This window comes from Schistocerca piceifrons, chromosome 1 (genome assembly GCF_021461385.2).
Source record: "Schistocerca piceifrons isolate TAMUIC-IGC-003096 chromosome 1, iqSchPice1.1, whole genome shotgun sequence".
Taxonomy (NCBI): Eukaryota; Metazoa; Arthropoda; class Insecta; order Orthoptera; family Acrididae; genus Schistocerca; species Schistocerca piceifrons.
In genome coordinates, this window is record NC_060138.1 from 1,103,544,489 (window position 1) to 1,103,563,470 (window position 18,982).

General features: G+C 37.2%; 1 protein-coding gene across 1 annotated transcript in view; it reads right to left on the bottom strand.

The window, feature by feature from the left end:
* Positions 1 to 18,982, bottom strand: part of LOC124798820 (putative inorganic phosphate cotransporter) — a 220,710-nt gene that overhangs the window by 58,997 nt on the left and 142,731 nt on the right. The window contains exons 4-5 of the mRNA XM_047262353.1: positions 17,410 to 17,497; positions 9,761 to 9,981 (exon numbers count right to left, since the gene is read on the bottom strand). Of these exons, the coding sequence (XP_047118309.1) occupies positions 9,761 to 9,981; positions 17,410 to 17,497 (309 nt within the window). The remainder of the gene's footprint in view (positions 1 to 9,760; positions 9,982 to 17,409; positions 17,498 to 18,982) is intronic.

Below are 18,982 nucleotides of genomic sequence, written 5' to 3' on the forward strand. Positions count from 1 at the left end.
AGGTTGAGTATGAAAGACTGATTGTCCAACTCAGTTTCCAAATGTTACTCTATTATAGAAGATACAGATTTACTCTTCAGTTTATTTCTTGCGCCACAAAATATTTGAGTGATAATACAGTTATTGTAATCAGTGGTACTGAGCACAGCTAAAATTGGTCAACTTTAATGACTCCAAGGCCCAATGAGATCCCTATCAGACTATATACTGAATTTGCAGCCGAGATGGTTCTCATTTTAACCACAACATAGCACCAATCCCTTGAAAGGAAAGAACTATGTGCAAGAAGCACAATAGTAATGATCCACAAAACCACCACCCAATCTCATTTATGTCTGCCAGTTGTTTGTGAAATAGAATTATATCTGCATGCCAATCAGTGAGCATTCCAAAAACATCAATCACGCAAAACCCAATTTGTGCTTTCCTCATGTGGCATCCTGAAAGCCACGAGTAAAGGAAATCATGGAAATTCCATATTTCTTGATCTCTATAAAACATCTGACTCAGTACCACTCCACTGTTTGTTCACAAAAATACAGTGGTGGGCAAAAATATTGAAATACCAAAACACAACATGTCATTATGCATAATACAATGTAGGAAAGCTGTTGCCCTTTAAAACAGCATCTGATTGTCTTGGAGTGGGGAAATACGGGTCCTGTATGGTTTTCATGGGAATCTTATACTATTATTCCAGCAAAATAGTGGCAAGTTCAGGTAACAATGATGGAGGAGTATAGCCATCATATATGCTTCTTTGCCCCAAAGGCTCACTAATATTGAACTGGTGACTGTGGTAGCTAGGGCAGATGCAACAGTTTATCATCATGGTCACAAAACCAATCCTGGATTATGTGAGAAATGTGAACAGGGGGCCTGTCATCTTGGAACACAGTGTCATCACTGCAAAACAAATATTGTACCATGGGATGAACCTGATCAGCCAAGGTCTTCACGTACTCCTTGGAAGTAATGTGATCCTGCAGAGTAACCACGGGGCCCATTATATAGCTGTACAAACCATCTCTGTACCCCTACCTTTTTTCACTCTTGGCAACAAGCAGTCTGCATCATAGGCTTGGGATGGTGTGCACCAGATGTATACTTGACCAGAAGCTGGAAATAGCATGAAACAGGAATCATTTAAGCAAATAACCTCCTTCCACTGCTCCATAGTTCAGGTCTTATGGCTTTGGCACAATGTTTTCCTGTCATGGGCATATGCATCACAGATGTGTTGTTTTGGAAATCCAGCTCATACTGAAATTCCCATCTTATGGAGCTCCCGACATGTTGTTTTGGTGCTAACATGGTTTGTGAGTGTGACATTCAGTTCTGCAGTGACTTTTGCAGCTGGCATCCTCTTTATTTTTCATCAAAATCTCCTTCAACGACTTTCCACCATGATCACTCAACACAGACTTCTGACCACATGTGACTTAGCGGATGGAATTTTTCTGCTTTCCCTGTATGCAGTATAAATCCTTAGTATGTTGTTGTTGTTGTGGTCTTCAGTCCAGAGACTGGTTTGATGCAGCTCTCCATGCTACTCTATCTTGTGCAAGCTTCTTTATCCCTCAGTACCTACTGCAACCTACATCCTTCTGAATCTGTTTAGTGCATTCATTTCTTGGTCCCCCTCTACGACTTTTACCCTCCACGCCACCCTCCAATACGAAATTGGTGATCCCTTGATGTCTCAGAATATGCCCTACCAACCAATCCCTTCTTCTAGTCAAGTTGTGCCACAAATTTCTCTTCTCTCGAGTTCTATTCAATACCTCCTCATTAGTTATGTGATCTACCCATCTAATCTTCAGCATTCTTCTGTAGCACCACATTTCGAAAGCTTCTATTCTCTTCTTGTCTAAACTATTTATCGTCCACGTTTCACTTCCATACAAGGCTACACACTATACAAATACTTTCAGAAACGACTTCCTGACACTTAAATCTATACTCGATGTTAACAAATTTCTCCTCTTCAGAAACGCTTTCGTTGCCACTGCCAGTCTACATTTTATATCCTCTCTACTTTGAACATCATCAGTTATCTTGCTCCCCAAATAGCAAAACTCCTTTACTACTTTAAGAGTCTCATTTCCTAATCTAATTCCTGCAGCATCACCCAATTTAATTCAACTACATTCCATTATCCTCGTTTTTCTTTTGTTGATGTTCATCTTATATCCTCCCTTCAAGACACTGTCCATTCTGTTCAGCTGCTCTTCCAGGTCCGTTGCTGTCTCTGACAGAATTACAATGTCACCGGCGAACCTCAAAGTTTTTATTTCTTCTCCATGGATTTTAATACCCACTCCGAATTTTTCTTTTGTTTCCTTCACTGCTTGCTCAATATACAGATTGAACAACATCGGGGATAGGCTACAACTCTGTCTCACTCCCTTCCCAACCACTGCTTCCCTTTCATGCCCCTCGACTCTTATAACTGCCATCTGGTTTCTGTACAAATTGTAAATAGCCTTTAGCTCCCTGTATTTTACCCCTGCCACCTTCAGAATGTGAAAGAGAGTATTCCAGTCAACATTGTCAAAAGCTTTCTCTAAGTCTACAAATGCTAGAAACGTAGGTTTGTCTTTCCTTAATCTATTTTCTAAGATAAGCGGTAGGGTCAGTATTGCCTCACATGTTCCAACATTTCTATGGAATCCAGACTGATCTTCCCCGAGGTCGGCTTCTACCAGTTTTTCCACTCGTCTGTAAAGAATTCATGTTAGTATTTTGCAGCTGTGACTTATTAAACTGATAGTTCAGTAATTTTCACATCTGTCGACACCTGCTTTCTTTGGGACTGGAATTATTATATTCTTCTTGAAGTCTGAAGGTATTTCGCATGTCTCATACATCTTGCTCACTAGATGGTAGAGTTTTGTCAGGGCTGGCTCTCCCAAGGCTGTCAGTAGTTCTAATGGAATGTTGTCTACTCCCAGGGCCTTGTTTCAACTTAGGTCTTTCAATGCTCTGTCAAACTCTTCATGCAGTATCATGTCTCCTATTTCATCTTGGTATGATGCCTCTTGAAATACCGAATACTGTAGCTATCTTGGTTGCGGAAACACCCGTCATACAAGCACCAACGATATGCCCACATCTGATTCACTTAGCTCAGGCATAATGCACCTACAACTACAAAGAACACTTTTCTCACCACAACTGAAACTTGCAATGTATTGAGGGCATTGCACATTTGCTGTTCATGGTCAGATAAAGCAATGCCAACTGCAGGCTTGGCTAGCAACTGCAGTTATGGTCAGGTATTCATTTCTCTCAGTGTTTCCCTATTTTTGTTCAACCCCTGTATGTTTACAGGGGTTACGAAACAAAATTTGTAATGGGGTAGAGGATTTCTGTTGGCCGGACACAACACGTTATTTTGGATGGAGAGTAATTAGCAGAAGTAGATGTATATGTGTGTCCCTGGGAACTGTGTTGGGACCGCTGTTGTTCATCTTGTATATTAATGATATGGTAGTGGACAATATTAACTGCAACCTCAGTCTTTTCATAAATAATGCAGCTGTCTACAATGAATCACAGTCAACTCATACAAATACCTGGGTGTAACGGTTTGTAGGGATATGAAACAGAATGATCACAGAGGCTTATTCACATGTAACACAGCTGGCAAATTCAGTTTGTTGGCAGGATATGGAGAAAATGCGGTCTGTCTATAAATGAGACTACTGACAAGTCACTTGTGTATCTGGACTCAGAACACTGCTGAAGTGTGTGGGACCCATTCCAAATACACTGAAGAGCCAAAGAAACTAGTACATCTGCCTAATATCGTGCAGGGCCCCTGCGAGCATGAAGACCCTGCTGCCCCTCCCCCTCTCTGCCCCAATCTCCTCCATACCCCCTTCCCCTTCCCCCCCCCCCCCCCCCCCATCCTTTCCCACAGGTTGCCTCTTCCATAATATCCTGCTGCTCGCAGTCTGGCTCCAGCTGCCATAGACTGTGGTCATGTGTGTCTGAGTTGTTTATGCAAAGTGTGAGCGTGTGTGTATGTTGTCTATTTTTGACAAAGGCATAGTTGGCCGAAAGCTAACTTTCCAAAAGTCTTTTTGTTGTGCCTTACTGCAACTAAGCATCTCAACTGTATGGTGAGTAGCAAATATAATGTTTTTAGATGTTTAAAATCCTTGTCTCCCCACATGAATCATGGATCTTGCCTTTGGTGGGGAGGCTTGTGTGCCTCAGCGATACAGATAACCATAACGTAGGTGCAACCACAATAGAGGGGTATCTGTTGAGAAGTCAGGCAAACATGTGGTTCCTGAAGAGGGGCAGCAGCCTTTTCAGTAGTTGCAGGGGTAACAGTCATGATGATTGACTGATCTGGCCTTGTAACATTAACCAAAACGGCCTTGATGTGCTGGTACTGTGAACGGCTGAAAGCAATGGGAAACTACAGCCATACTTTTTCCCAAGGGCCTGCAGCTTTACTGTGTGGTTAAATGATGGTGGTGTCCTCCTGGGTAAAATATTCTGGAGGTAAAATAATCCCCCATTCGGATCTCTGGGAAGGAACAACTCAGGAGGATGTCGTTATCAGGAGAAACAAAACTGGTGTTCTATGGATCGGAGTGTGGAATGTCAGGTCCCTTAATCAGACAGGTAGGTTAGAAAATTTAAAAAGGGAAATGGGTAGGTTAAAGTTACATACAGTGGGAATAAGTGAAGTTTGGTGGCAGGATGAACAAGACTTCTGGTCAGGTGAATACAGGGTTATAAACACAAAATCAAATAGGGGTAATGCAGAAGTAGGTTTAATAATGAGTAAAAAACTAGGAGTGTGGGTAAGCTACTACAAACAGCATAGCAAATGCATTATTGTAGCCAAGATAGACATGAGGCCCATGCCTAACACAGTAGTACAAGTTTATATGCCCATTAGCTCCACAGATGATGAAAAGATTGAAGAAATGTATGACGAGATAAAAGAGATTATTCAGACAGTGAAGAGAGATGAAAATTTAATATTCATGGGGGACTGGAATTTGATAATAGGAGAAGGAAGACAAGGAAAAGTAGTAAGTGAATATGAAAAAAGGGTAAGGAATGAAAGAGGAAGCTGCCTGGTAGAATTTTGCACACAGAATAACTTAATCATAGGTAACACTTGGTTTAAGAATCATAAAAGAAGGTAGTGCATGTGGAAGAGGCCTGGAGACACTGGAAGGTCTCAGATAGATTATATAATGGCCAGACAGAGATTTAGGAACCAGGTTTTAAACTGTAAGACATTTCCAGGGGCTGATGTGTATTCTGACCACAATCTGTTGGTTATGAACAGTAGATTAAAGTGGGAATTTAAGGAGATGGAGCCTAGATAAACTGAAAGAACCAGGGTTTGTAGAGAGTTTCAGAGAGAGTATTAGGGAACAATTGACAAGAGTGGGGGAAACAAATACTGTAGAGGAAGAATGGGTAGCTTTGAGAGATGAAGTAATGAAGGCAGCAGACGATCAAGTAGGTAAACAGGCAAGGGCTAGTAGAAATCCTTGGGTAACAGAAGAGATATTAAATTTAATTGATGAGAGGAGAAAACATAAAAATGCGAAAATGGAGCAAGCAAAAAGGAATACAAACGTCTCAAAAGTAAGATCAACAGGAAGTGCAAAATGGCTTAACAGCTAGAGGACAAATGTAAGGATGTAGAGGCATATATCACTAGGGATAAGATAGATACTGCCCACAGGAAAATTAAAGAGACCTTTGGAGAAAATACAACCACCTGTATGAATATCAAGAGCTCAGATGGGAAACCAGTTCTAAGCAGAGAAGGGAAAGCAGAAAGGTGGAAGAAGTATATAGAGGGTCTATACAAGGGAAATGCACTTGAGGGCAATATTATGACTGACCCTAAGACTTATCTTAGAAATTAGATTAAGGAAGGAAACCTATTTTTCTAGCATTTGCAGACTTAGAGAAAGCTTTTGACAATGTTGACTGGAATACAGTCTTTCAAATTCTGAAGATGGCAGGGGTCAAATACAGGGAGTGAAAGACTATTTACAATTTGTACAGAAACCAGATGGCAGTTATAAGAGTCGAGGGCATGAAAGAGAATAAAACTTGAGAAGGGAGTGAGACAGAGTTGTAGCCTATCTCTGGTGTTATTCAATCTGTGTATTGAGCAAGCAGGAGGAAAAAAAAAAAAAAAAAAAAAAAAAAAAGGTTTGCTGATGACATTGTAATTCTGTCAGAGACAGCAAAGAACATGGAGGAGCAGGAGCAGTTGAACAGAATGGACAGTGCCTTGAAAGGAGGTTAGAAGATGAACATCAACAGAACAAAACAAGGATAATGGAATGTAGTCAAATTAAATCAGGTGATGCTGAGGGAATTCGATTATGAAATGAGAGACTTAAAGTAGTAGATGAGTTTTTCTATTTGGGGAGCAAAATAATTGATGATGGTCAAAGTAGAGAATACATGAAATGTAGACTGGCAATGGCAAGGAAAGTGTTTCTGAAGAAGAGAAATTTGTTAACATCGAGTATAGATTTAAATATCAGGAAGTCATTTCTGAAAGTATTTGTATGGAGTGTTTCCATCTATCGAAGTGAAACATGGACGATAAATAGTTTAGACAAGAAGAGAATAGAACCATTCAAAATGTGGTGCTACAGAAGAATGCTGAAGATTAGATGGGTAGATCATGTAACTAATGAGGAGATACTGAATAGAATTGGGGAGAAGAGGAATTTGTGGCACAACTTGACTAGAAGAAGGGATCAATTGGTAGGGCATATTCCGAGGCATCAAGGGATCACCAATTTAGTATTGGTGGACGGCGTGGAGGGTAAAAATTGTAGAGGGAGATCAAGAGATGAATACACTAAGCAGATTCAGAAGGATGTAGGTTGCAGTAGGTACTTCGAGATGAAGAAGTTTGCACAGGATAGAGTAGCATGGAGAGCTGCATCAAACCAGTCTCTGGAATGAAGACCATAACAATATAAACAACAACAACAAAGTACTTGTTTAACTTCAATGGACATTTTTTATTTACTGACCAGAAATTTTATTTTGAATTGTTTGTGGGATCAAAACATAAAAATAATCTACAATAGTGATGTAGGTATAAGTGGCAGATGTTGTGGTGTATGATACCAAAGTCTTATGATAAATATTAGAAAAACATTACTGTCAACGAAAAGTTGGGTAAAAAATCTGGCCACTTTCATGTTAAACAAATCTCAAATAAAATTGTACCAATGGAAAAATGGTCCTGTTGGAACACAAAAAGGCAAATATGTTCCTATTTAAAAGATAGGGACAGAAAAGTGGAGAAACAGCTGCCTCAAACCTCATTCTGCTTTCTGCACCAAAAACATTGGCATGCAAACATATTTGCGCTCTTTTAACACATAACTTTCTAAATCCTTCTACTCAGTCTCCCATTGTAGTTAAGCCTTCATATTCACCATCTCCATCTTACTACAACTGTCTGTATAAGTATCTCTCCAATTGTCTCTTTTTACCCCTCACTGATTTACAGTATATCCTGCTACCACTGTCTCCTCTCTCACTTACACTGTATCCTTTTTTCTTTCTTTCCCACTGCCACTATCCCCACCAAACCTTGGCAGCTCACAGACTGTGGGGGTTCAACTAATTTTTTCCATTGTATTCATGTGTTTAAATTTTTGGTCCAAATTCCAACTCCCCTATCGCTATGTATTAAAGTTCGCCAGTCTGGGAGGATCCAGAGCCCCCAAGTATATGTATGGTCTCCGTTCATCTGTATTTTTTACCTCCACTGTCTTCTCTCTCTTTTGCTCCCACTGCTTCTATCACCATCCATCTCTCTCCCTCTCTCTCTCTCTCTCTCTCTCTCTCTCTCTCTCTCTCTCTCTCTCTCTCTCTTCTCTCTTACTGCACAAAAAAGTGTGAATTATGTTCACCTGCCACAAAGGCAGGATGGGAATTAAGGCAGCTGGTCCCCCACTTTTCTGTCAAAAATCTTTTAAAAAGGAACATATTTGCCCCTCTTGTGCTCTGGCAGAAGCATTTTTCTACTGGTACCCATCTTTTCCCTGTTACAGCAAGGTTTGCTGCTTATATAAAACGAATTCTATAGCTCTGTAATGCCCTGACTGTTTATTCATATACTTTGACATATTTATATACTTTGACACATGAACAAGAAGTAAATATGTATAATACAAGGTCACACAAAATTTCTTGCTTTAAATTTTTCTGGATACTTTGCTCAGTGATTGAAATTCATCTGTCCATCTTATGAATTGTATCTTAAGAGAGTAAAAATGTTACTAGAAATATTTTATTGAATTAACAGTCTTTCCAGTTTTACATAATTTTTGGCTATCATTTAAAGTTCCTTCCAGGGAAGTTAAAAACCTTTGTAGTCCACTTTGTATCTCTGCAGTACCCCTTTGGGCATATTTCTATATGCAGTAAGTGCCCATTACACAGAGACAGCACACCATAAAGTTTTATTGGTGAAAACACACTGACTCAAAACACTGTCTGATGATCTCAGAACCCTTGCAATGATGCTACTACCCTTTCCATGTGTTCACTATGTCAGTTAAACTACATTTACCCCTCAGACCTGATATTACATGCATATTTTATGTGCTCAAGAATGCTAACTTCGTACCTCTGGATCTCGATAACAAATCATGATATTGTTGAAAGTTTCATGGTTACCTTAGAAAATCATCTTAAGAACATATGTTAAAAATTTTGATGATCTGCCATGAATAAAAGTTAAAGAAGTGGCTATCCCCACAACTGATATTTTTCTTACCGAAAAATGATTTTTCAGAGTTTTCTCAGGAAGCACTCATGAGCAAGTCATACTTTTATATGCCACCTACAGCCTACCCTGACTAAATCTAATGCAAAAGAACCAACTGATTAACTCAGTTTGTTTGTGCTAGAGGAAGCGTTTAATGTTTAAATTTTGACCCTGTACTGTAAGATAGCTACAGTATGCTAGTTCTTCCGATAGGTATGCCAATGGTCACTAGCCCAAGGCTTCACCCCTTACCTCTGTGATCACTAGAAACTGAGATATGATCCAATGAAAAAAACATATTTTTGCACACGACTTTTTCGAGCATACCGTGCACTGTCATACAGTGACAGAGAGGCCATAAAAGGTGACATGTCTTCCTTGAAATGTGATTAGGATATAAAAAGACTCAGAAATAACTGTTTTGCAAACATGGATATCTAACAATTTGTTTTAACCAACAAGTATAAAACAGACACAAGGAGGTAATGATCTCCACAATGTTTACCCTTGGGAAAAAAATTACTAGACTATTAATATGATAATTTAAGAATAATGTAATATGGAAATATTAAACTGAGTTAAAAATTGATCATCTGGTCAATATTTATTACAGCACATATAAACACTTAGGAATACAATCAGATAAAGTAGTGGTAGAAGGGGGGAGAGCAGTAGGTCACCAAGTTTGCACATTGAGAGGGATCTATCAGCTCAACGAGAGGTGGGGATGAAGGAGAATTTACCAGACTGTGACAGTCAGTACATGTGCACACAGCTGTCACACATACTGACCTGGATGGAAAGCTCCATATATTTTACAGTAACATTCAGCATCCTCTTATAATTGCAGGGACATTCACAACATTGGCTTGGTGATTTTAATGAGATATGGAAACTCAGAGCAGTTTACTTATAAAGTTATATTTACAGTTTCATACATCATTATAATTATGAAAATAATACCTTATCTGATGATCTGTTTGTATGAGATTCTTCAATGAATTTTCTCTCTTCACCAGTTATGAATTTGTGTTTCGCTGGGCTACTGGCTCCAACAATCGCACATAAGATACCCCAAGCTACTGCAATTCCACCAAATATATAAAAGACAGAAGGCCAGCCAAGACTGCTGCTAGCCAAGACTCCAGAGAGAGGCATAGATATGATTGTTCCCAGCTGAGCCCCTGTTACAGAAAACACTCGTTTACAGTAAATGTCCTTCTCATCATGGTTACTGTCTCTTCTTCTTCTGATTATTATTATTATTATTATTATTATTATTATTATTATTACTGTTGATTCTCATGACAGTTCTAAATAATTAAACATTCATTACAATTTGGGTACAGTATTCAATGTGAAAAGAAAGTTCCCTTTACAGATAGTATCTTAATTTAAGCCAGAAACTTACAAAGAGAAATATTTATATTTTGCAATTTTTAAAATACTTAGATTAACTTTACATCTTATACAAGTTTTTAATCTAAACCCAGATGGGAAACATAAAATATGATGTTCCAAAAAGTTTGGTATTGGTGTTGTTTCCATTTTTACCTATATCAGTGACCTAGCTAATATGTTAAATGACTACACAAAAAATACAATGTTGCTGATGGTACCGACATACAAACACCCATTTCAGGCACAAGATGATTGTTTTGCAACTTATGACAGGTTCAAATACAAATTTTAAATGTTAATCTCAAAAAACCAATATTATGCAACTGCAGTCAAGAAAATTACTTACAGATACCAGAGTTGTCCATTAATGGTCTACACGGAATGACGTACTGTACATAAAATTTTCTGGAATTCACATACATAGCAACCAAAATTGGAGTCAGGGTGTTGGACTCTCTTCTGAGCAGTTAAGATTTTTTTTGAGGCTGGTGAGTTACCCCAGAATATTATGCCGTAACTCATTAATGAGTGAAAGTACCCAAAGTAAGCTGATTTTAAAATGTTGATGTCCCCAAAATGAGTAATGATTCTTAGAGCAAAAGTTGCTGATGAAAGCCTTTTTAGAGTAAGGGACACATGCTGTTCCCAGTTGAGCCTACTGTCAATGTGAACCCCCAGGAATTTAGTGGAGTGCACCTGTTCTAGTTCCTGATTGTCATGAGCAATTACTAAATTTTCTAGAGTTTTATTTTTTGTGTGGAACTGTATAAAATTAGTTTTTTTTAATATTAACTGAAAGAGAATTAATTGAAAACCAAGCTGTAACTTCTCTGAGTATATCATTGAAATCAGTCTCCAGATCAGCAGTAGACTTACCATCTACGACAATGCTTGTATCATCAGCAAACATTGTGAATTCACAATTTTTACTAATGGACAGGGGTAAATCATTAACATATATTAAAAACAGCAAGGGTCCAAGCACAGATCCCTGGGGAACTCCATGCTGAATTTTGCCCCATTCAGAATCCACTAGATTAGAAGATCCTTTGTTGCAGCCATTTAGAACCACATTTTGTTTCATGTCTTCAAGATATGATTTTAGCCATTTACCTATAGGCCCTTTGATTCCGTAATGATAGGCCTTCTCCAAGAGTATCTTGTGGTTTACACAATGAAAGGCTTTGGAAATATCACAGAAGACACCAACTGGTGACTTCTTAATATTAATAGACTCCAAGACATCATTTGTGAGTGAATATATGGCACGCTCTGTGGAAACCCCTTTTTGAAAACCAAACTCTCTGTGGTTAATAATATTAAGTTTATCAAGATGTGCCACAATCCTGTTATACACTGCCTTTTCAAGAACCTTTGAAAATGTTGTTAAGAGAGAGACAGGACGATAATTTTTGACATCTGTAGCATCGCCAGACTTGAAAAGAGGTCTCACAATGGCATATTTCGTTCTCTCTGGAACAACTCCCTCATAAAGAGATGTGTTGCAAATGTGAGCAAGTACTACACTTACATCATTACTGCAGGCTTTCAACAGTTTACTGGAGATGTTATCTATACCTGAAGATCCTTTACTTTTCAATGAGTGAATTATTTTTTTTATTTCATTAACAGTTATGGGTGTTACATTTATATCATTAAAACATTGTGGGAGGTTAAGTTTCAGAATATCTGCAGCTTCCCTTAGGTCACCACTGCAACCTATTTGAGAGGTGACATTTAGAAAGTGGTTGTTAAATGTGTCTGCTACCTGTTTACTATCAGTTATTTCCAAATCGTTAATTTTTAGGTAAGCTGTCATTAGGGCAAAGCACGAAGCCTTCAATGACTACTATATCAAAATAGTACTGAAACATCTTTCGAAAAACTCAAAGAAAGTTTGGTCATATGTAAAGGCTATTAATGGCACCAAAGTTAGTGTCCAGTCATTCACAGATGAGACAAAAACCAAAATTGAGAGCAGCAAAACAAAAGCAGAAATGCGTAACCTGCTTTCAAATTTCCCTTTACAACAGAAAGCTCAAGAGTATTGTTCACTTTAATTTGTGTACCACTGCAAAAATGTGTGAAACAACTGAAGTTGTTAAAACCAAACAAAGCTCCAGGATCTGATGGAATTCCTATTAGCTTCTATACTGAATTTTAAGCTGAGATAGCACTCTTTCAACTATAATGTACCAAAGATCCGTTGAACCAATAACTATGCCCAGTGGTTGAAAGAAAGTGCAGATCACTCTCATCTACAAAAAGAGCAACGTAAGTGATGCATGAAACTACCATACCATATCCTTGACACTCATTTGTTGTAGAATCTTATAAGATATTCTGAGCTCAAACATAATGAAGTATTTCGAACACAGAGACCTCCTTCATACCAACCAGCACAAATTCTGAATACATCAACCACATGAAACCCAATTTGTGCTTTTCTTACAAGATGTCCTGAATGCCATGGATCAAGGCAGTCAAACAGATAGTGTTTTTTGACTCCCAAAAGGCATTTGACTCAGTTCCACGCATACACTTATTATTCCGTTCCTTCAGGGTACCATCTTCAATCCATGTGAATGGATTGAAGATTTCATGGTGGGGAGGATCCACAACATTATTTTGGATAGTGAGTCAATGACAGATGTAAAAGTAACTTCCGATGTGTCCCAGGGAAGTGTGTTCGAACTCTTGCTGTTCATGTTCTATCTTAACGACCTTGCAGATAATATTAACTTCAGACCTTTTGCAGATGATGCATTTATCTACAAAGAATTACTGTATAAGAAAATCAGCCTGATATGCAGTCAGATTGTGATAAGATTTCAAAGTTGTGCAAAAATTGGCATCTCACTTTAAATACAAACACCTTTCTCAGGAGGCCATCACGGCTCGGAGACATTAACAATAACAGGAACAATAACAACATTCAACAACCATTCAAATTATTATAAAATTATAACAACTAAAAAGTCAAGAATGATGAGGTGTTTCCAAAATCTACATAGCTGTATGGAAGTACTTTTATTTGCAGCTACTAGTTTCACCTCAGTATAGATGCATCTTCATGTTTATCTGTCAAGTTTTTGAAATGTTAGAAATACAGAACCACAGCATTGGCGTTCAACAAAAAAACAGCAACACATGCTAACAATGGTTACATGTCATAATGCAGGTGGACAATTACAGAGTCCCAGCTTTCAGAAAATTATTCATGTTAAGAGACGAACCACAATGATGGGTCATCATAATAAAATTGAGTACACCCAAAAGATGCTCATCACTTGACTGCTGAATGAGCCAGGCCTATAATAAAGCAGAAGAAAGAACTAAAAATGAGTGAGACACTACTGTAAACAGGGACAAAACGCTGAAATATTAACTAACATCTAGAGAAAGTTCTATAAGTACATGGGAAAGATCATCCAAAAATAATACTCAGGTATGGAATCAAAGTGTCGAGAATGGAAGAAATCTTAAAAATAGCTTACCGGAAAACACCTCATAGGATGTACAATAAGATCCTTTTGACACCAACTATATAAAACTAATGAAGTAAAACTTAAAATTCCTTGTAATGTGTGTACTTCCACCATATTGCTAACAGGCCAATGTGGTTAAGCAAACCATGGTGGCTAGCAGTACAGTAGAAGGTGGAAGGCCATGATGCTTAAGAGAAAAACAAAGTAAACACATGAGCAACTGCAAGGAGGAAATCATGACTAGGAAAACAACTGAAGGCTGGGAAACACATTATATAACTTCAAAAAATCTGTAGTTTATTGCAGGTATAAAATAAAAAATAAAACATAATCTGCTTCACATCAGTACTTCAGTATTATAAAATTACCAAAGGAATGGTATCTGAGTATTGTGCAATCACTAAATTAACATGAAAATCATCCTAGTAGCTAGCAGCAACAATTCAGATCATCAAGATTCAATATGATATTGTAGTATCTCAGTTCAATCTGATTATTCAAAGTTGAAACTGTGGCTCACTTTTATGTATTTGTGATATGTTTGGCATCCAAAATATTTAAAATGTTTCCTTCTGTTCCCTTAAATATAATACACAATTTTTTTTCAATATTGGAAACAGAGTGACCTATTTCTTTTAGATGAGCTAGGATAGCTGATTTAGGGCCAGCAAGATTTCAGTGTTTTTTTCAACCATATATTAAAATAGTGCCCCATCTGATCTACATATTTCTGGGAGCATCCACTGTAAGCAATATCAAAAAACCCAGAACCCTTATATTTATTTTATTCAGCCTTTTCATTATGCCTTTTTCTTCTACCAAAACTCCTCAGAATGAAAAATGCTAGATGGATATTTTTCTGATACACTGCTGAAATACAGTACTCTGTAATAACTTGGCCCTAGACTATTTTGATTAGATGGAATTAATGTTGTGGCTGAATCAGCAGTGCTCGCTAAATGGACAGAGCAGGGAAATCTTTTCATCTTTATAGATCTTCTCCTCTTACTAGTGACTTCGTTATTGATCTTCTCTTCAGTAAGAAAAGGTCTGCTCATTCTGTCCATTCAGCAAACACTATTGGTTCAGCCACAAGTTAATTCCATATGATCAAAATAGTGTCAGGCCAAGTTACCACAGAGTACCTTATTTTGGTAGTGTATCAGAATATGTTGGCAGAAAGTTGGAAAAGAAAAATATCCATCCAGCATTCTTTATTCTGAGGAATGTTGGTAGTAGATGAAGGCAAAGTGAAAAGGTTGAATAGAATAAATAATATCTATCAAATTTTGCTTATCTGGGCTATGACCAGTAGCTATTCGGATGATTTTCACATTAATTTAGCAACTGCATAATACTCAAATACTACTCCTTTGGCAATTTTATAATATTAAGATACTAATATAAACCAGATTATGTTTTATTCTTTATTTTATACCTACAATTTCAGATTTTTTAAAGTTACATAATGTGAGTCCCAGCTTTTGGTTGTTTTACTAGTTATTATCTCCTCCTTGAAGCTGCTCATGTGTTTACTTTGTTTCTCTCCTAAGCACCATGGCCTTCTGCCTTTCAATGTATTACTAACCTCCATGGACTACCTACACCATGTCAGCCTGATAGCAATATGGGGGAAATGTACACATTACACGGGAATTTAAGTTTTACTTCTTTAGTTTTATACAGCTGGTGTCAATAGGATCTTATCACACATCCTATGAGGTGTTATCCAATAAGCTATTTTTCAGATTTCTTCCATTCTCAACATTTTAGTTCCATAATAGAGTATTATATTTGGGTGATCTTTCCCGTGTACTTACAGAACTTCCCCTAGACATTAGTTAATTTTTCAGCATTTGATCTCTGTTCACAGTAACATCCCATTCATTATTAGTTTTTTCCCCCACTTTTTTCTGGTCCTGGCTCATTTAGCAGTCATGCTTTGTACATTTTGACAAGAATCATTGGGTGTACTCAATTTTATTATGATGACCCACCATTGTGGTTTGACTCTGAATATGGATAACATTCAGAAAACTGGGACTCTGAAATTGTCCACCTGCATTATGGGAATATAACCACTGTGAGGATACATCATTGTTTTTTGTTGAATGCCAATACTATGGTTCTGTATTTCTAATATTTCAAAAATTGGTATTCTTGACAGATAAACATGAAGATGCATCTATACTGATGTGAAACCAGTAGTTGTGAATAAAAGCACCTTCATGCAGCTATGTAGCTTTTGGAAACATCTCAGCATTCTTAACTTTTTAACTGTTATAATTTTTATGATAATTTGAATGGTTATTGAATGATGAGTGTTGTTATTGTTATTCACTTTAAATATTTAGAAATATGAAATTGTACACTTCACAAAATTAAAAAAGTGTGTGATATCCTATAACTATAGCAGTGGTGAGTCACTGTTTGAATCTGTCAAACCATACAAATACTTGGGTGTAACAATTTATAGGAGTATGAAATGGAATGATCACATAGACTCAGTAATAGGTAAAGCAGGTAGCAAACTGTGGTTTGTTGAGAGAATTCTAAGGCAATACAATCAGTCTACAAGGAGACTGCATCGGAAACACTCATGTAACCCATTCTAGAATATTACCCAAGTGTGTAGTATCCATACTGAATAGGACTACTAGGGTATATTGAACAGATAAAAAGAAGGGCAGCTTGAATGGTCACAGGTTAGTATGACCCATGGGAGACTCTCAGAAAGAACTGAAAGAATTGAATTGGCAGACGAAGAAAGTTTCTAGAACCAACTTTATGTAATGATCTAGGAATATACTACAGCCCTCTCATATCATTTGCATTAGGCTTGTGAAGACAAGATTAGACTACCAGCATGCATGGAGCTGTTCAAGCAATCATTCTTGCTGCACTCAATACATGAATGGAATGGGAAAAAGCCTCAATAACTAGTGCAATGGGACATACCTTCTGTCACCACTTCACAGTGGTCTGCAGGCTACGGATGTAGAGGTATATGTTGACATAGAAAAAGATTCATGCTGAGAGCTGCCCATTGCTTCCTGTCAGTTAAATATGATGTGAACCACTCACTCATTGTACCTCAACAGCCACAAAATTTAAATTTCTCCAAAAGAGTGTTGTGAGCTGCCTAGTCAAACGACTTTGATCACAAAATATTCCAGCATCTTGTCATTCGGATAGTTTAATATGCATTCAGTGAAATGATAGATGGAATGTTCAGCAGATTAGCTCTTCTTGAATCCATATTAAGGGTAACTCAATACCTTCTACTTGCAGATATGCCCAACCTTTCTTATATGAAAAGCTTTTCCAAAACCTGTGCAATCATCAAAGTACATCATTATAATGATAAATAAATGAATTATTTTCAGAGCTTTGCAATATTCATCAACTACTAAAGCTTGTAATATGCCTAAATAATAATGTAATAATTTTTTGTGGCTCAATGGCCTGGTGCAAATCTTTCAATTGGACGTCAGTGCTTCGGCTATCCAGTCAGGGAAAGGTACCTACAGCTTAACATGAAACCTGTACCTTGTATCATTCCTGGTGACTCCTCACATGACTCGTTAGGTTAAAACACAAACTCAAGAATATTTGGTCTGACTGGGATTTGATACTGAGACCTCTCAGTTTCCAGTCAAGTGCTTTACTGCCAGACCAGTAAGCCGAACTACCTAACTAATAAAGCAAGTTAAACTAGCTTACCTGCATAAACTATAGTCCCCAACAGCCCACTTTCTTCTGGTGTCACCCATAATGAAAGTAGAGTGTGTATTGAAGGGTACAGGAATCCCTGGAAAGGATGAATGGAAACTGATGAACTGTGAGTTTATTTGCTGTTCATGGCTGAAAAATCTTTTAATTCCTTAACATATAATTCAATTTCATCATTTTCTCTGGTTTGACTCCTGCTATTTCTGTACGTGCACACTGTACATTACTTCAGTAAGCTAGTATGATAGTGATTGGACTCTGCTACTTTCAACCTCAGCTAAAATATAAATAAAGCAAAACTGGAAAGATGCACATGCTATTCTGTTATTTATTGTTAATGGTGTTTAAGACTAAATTCAATTTCCATATGCACCAACTGTTCGCAGTACTCCATACAGCCAGACTATAAATAATTCTTTAGGCTTGTAAAATGTAAAACAAATCTTACTTATAAATAAATGTGTTATTTGTTTTAAAAAAACTTAAGTTATAAATAAATGTGCTATAATAACAACGAATATAAGCAATTTTTGACAATATGATGTAACTGTATAGATAAAAAAATCTACTCACCAAGCAACACCAGGAGAAAAAAAATGTTTCCCGTATGCAAGCTTTTGGAACCAGTGGCTCCTCCTTCCAGCTGAAGGGTTGAAAGGAAAGAAGAGGGATCTATCCCTTTTCCCCATTTTCCTAAACCTCTCTAGTTCCTTTCCCTTCACCCCTTTTTCTTCCCCACAGCTCTGAAAGCTTGCATAAGTAAAACCTTTTTTTTTTACATGTATATCCTCCTGCCACCACATGATGAATAGATTTTTTTTATCTACCTAGTTACGTTAAATGTGCTATTAGTTTTTTTATATACTCTGGGAAGTGAAAAATCACACAAACTTAAAAATGAAGGAACCCTGAAAAAGAAGAAAAGATAAAACACTAATTCCACTACAAAGCAGAAATCCTTTCAATCACTTATCATAACAAAAATTAATTTAGGATTTGAGGCTTGACCGTGTCTTAAAACTTACAAGTCTGGTATGAACGAGTAACTAATGCTTTTAATGCCTGGATTAGACAGAAGGATAAATATCATTCAGAATGTACATTTTTCAATCCGAACTTCAATTTATTCATCACTATTTAATGTAATCATACTTTGTACAAACCAAATTATATATAGTACAGTTCTATGGAACACAATGTGAACTGGAGAACAGTAAAGCACAAGAATAAAGACAAATACTTTGTACAAGCTGTATATTGTATAACTTTAAAACCCAACAGTAAGGGCAAAAGTGTAACATACAAATTAACATAAAAAATAAAAGTAATGACAATCAAAATGTAATATCTTTCTCTGATAACCCATTAATTTCTATACTGTGTAAAGTGCCTTTTTAGCCAGTTGTGTATAACATTCCTGAAAATCTCTAATGGGACTGTATATGCTTGAGACAAAGTACATTGAGAAGTTTAATGTCTATATTTGTATGACCATTTTGGGTTTTACTCAGTCTAGTAGTGGGCTGGTCAGTCATTTGATTGTGCACTTAACAACAGTGTTATG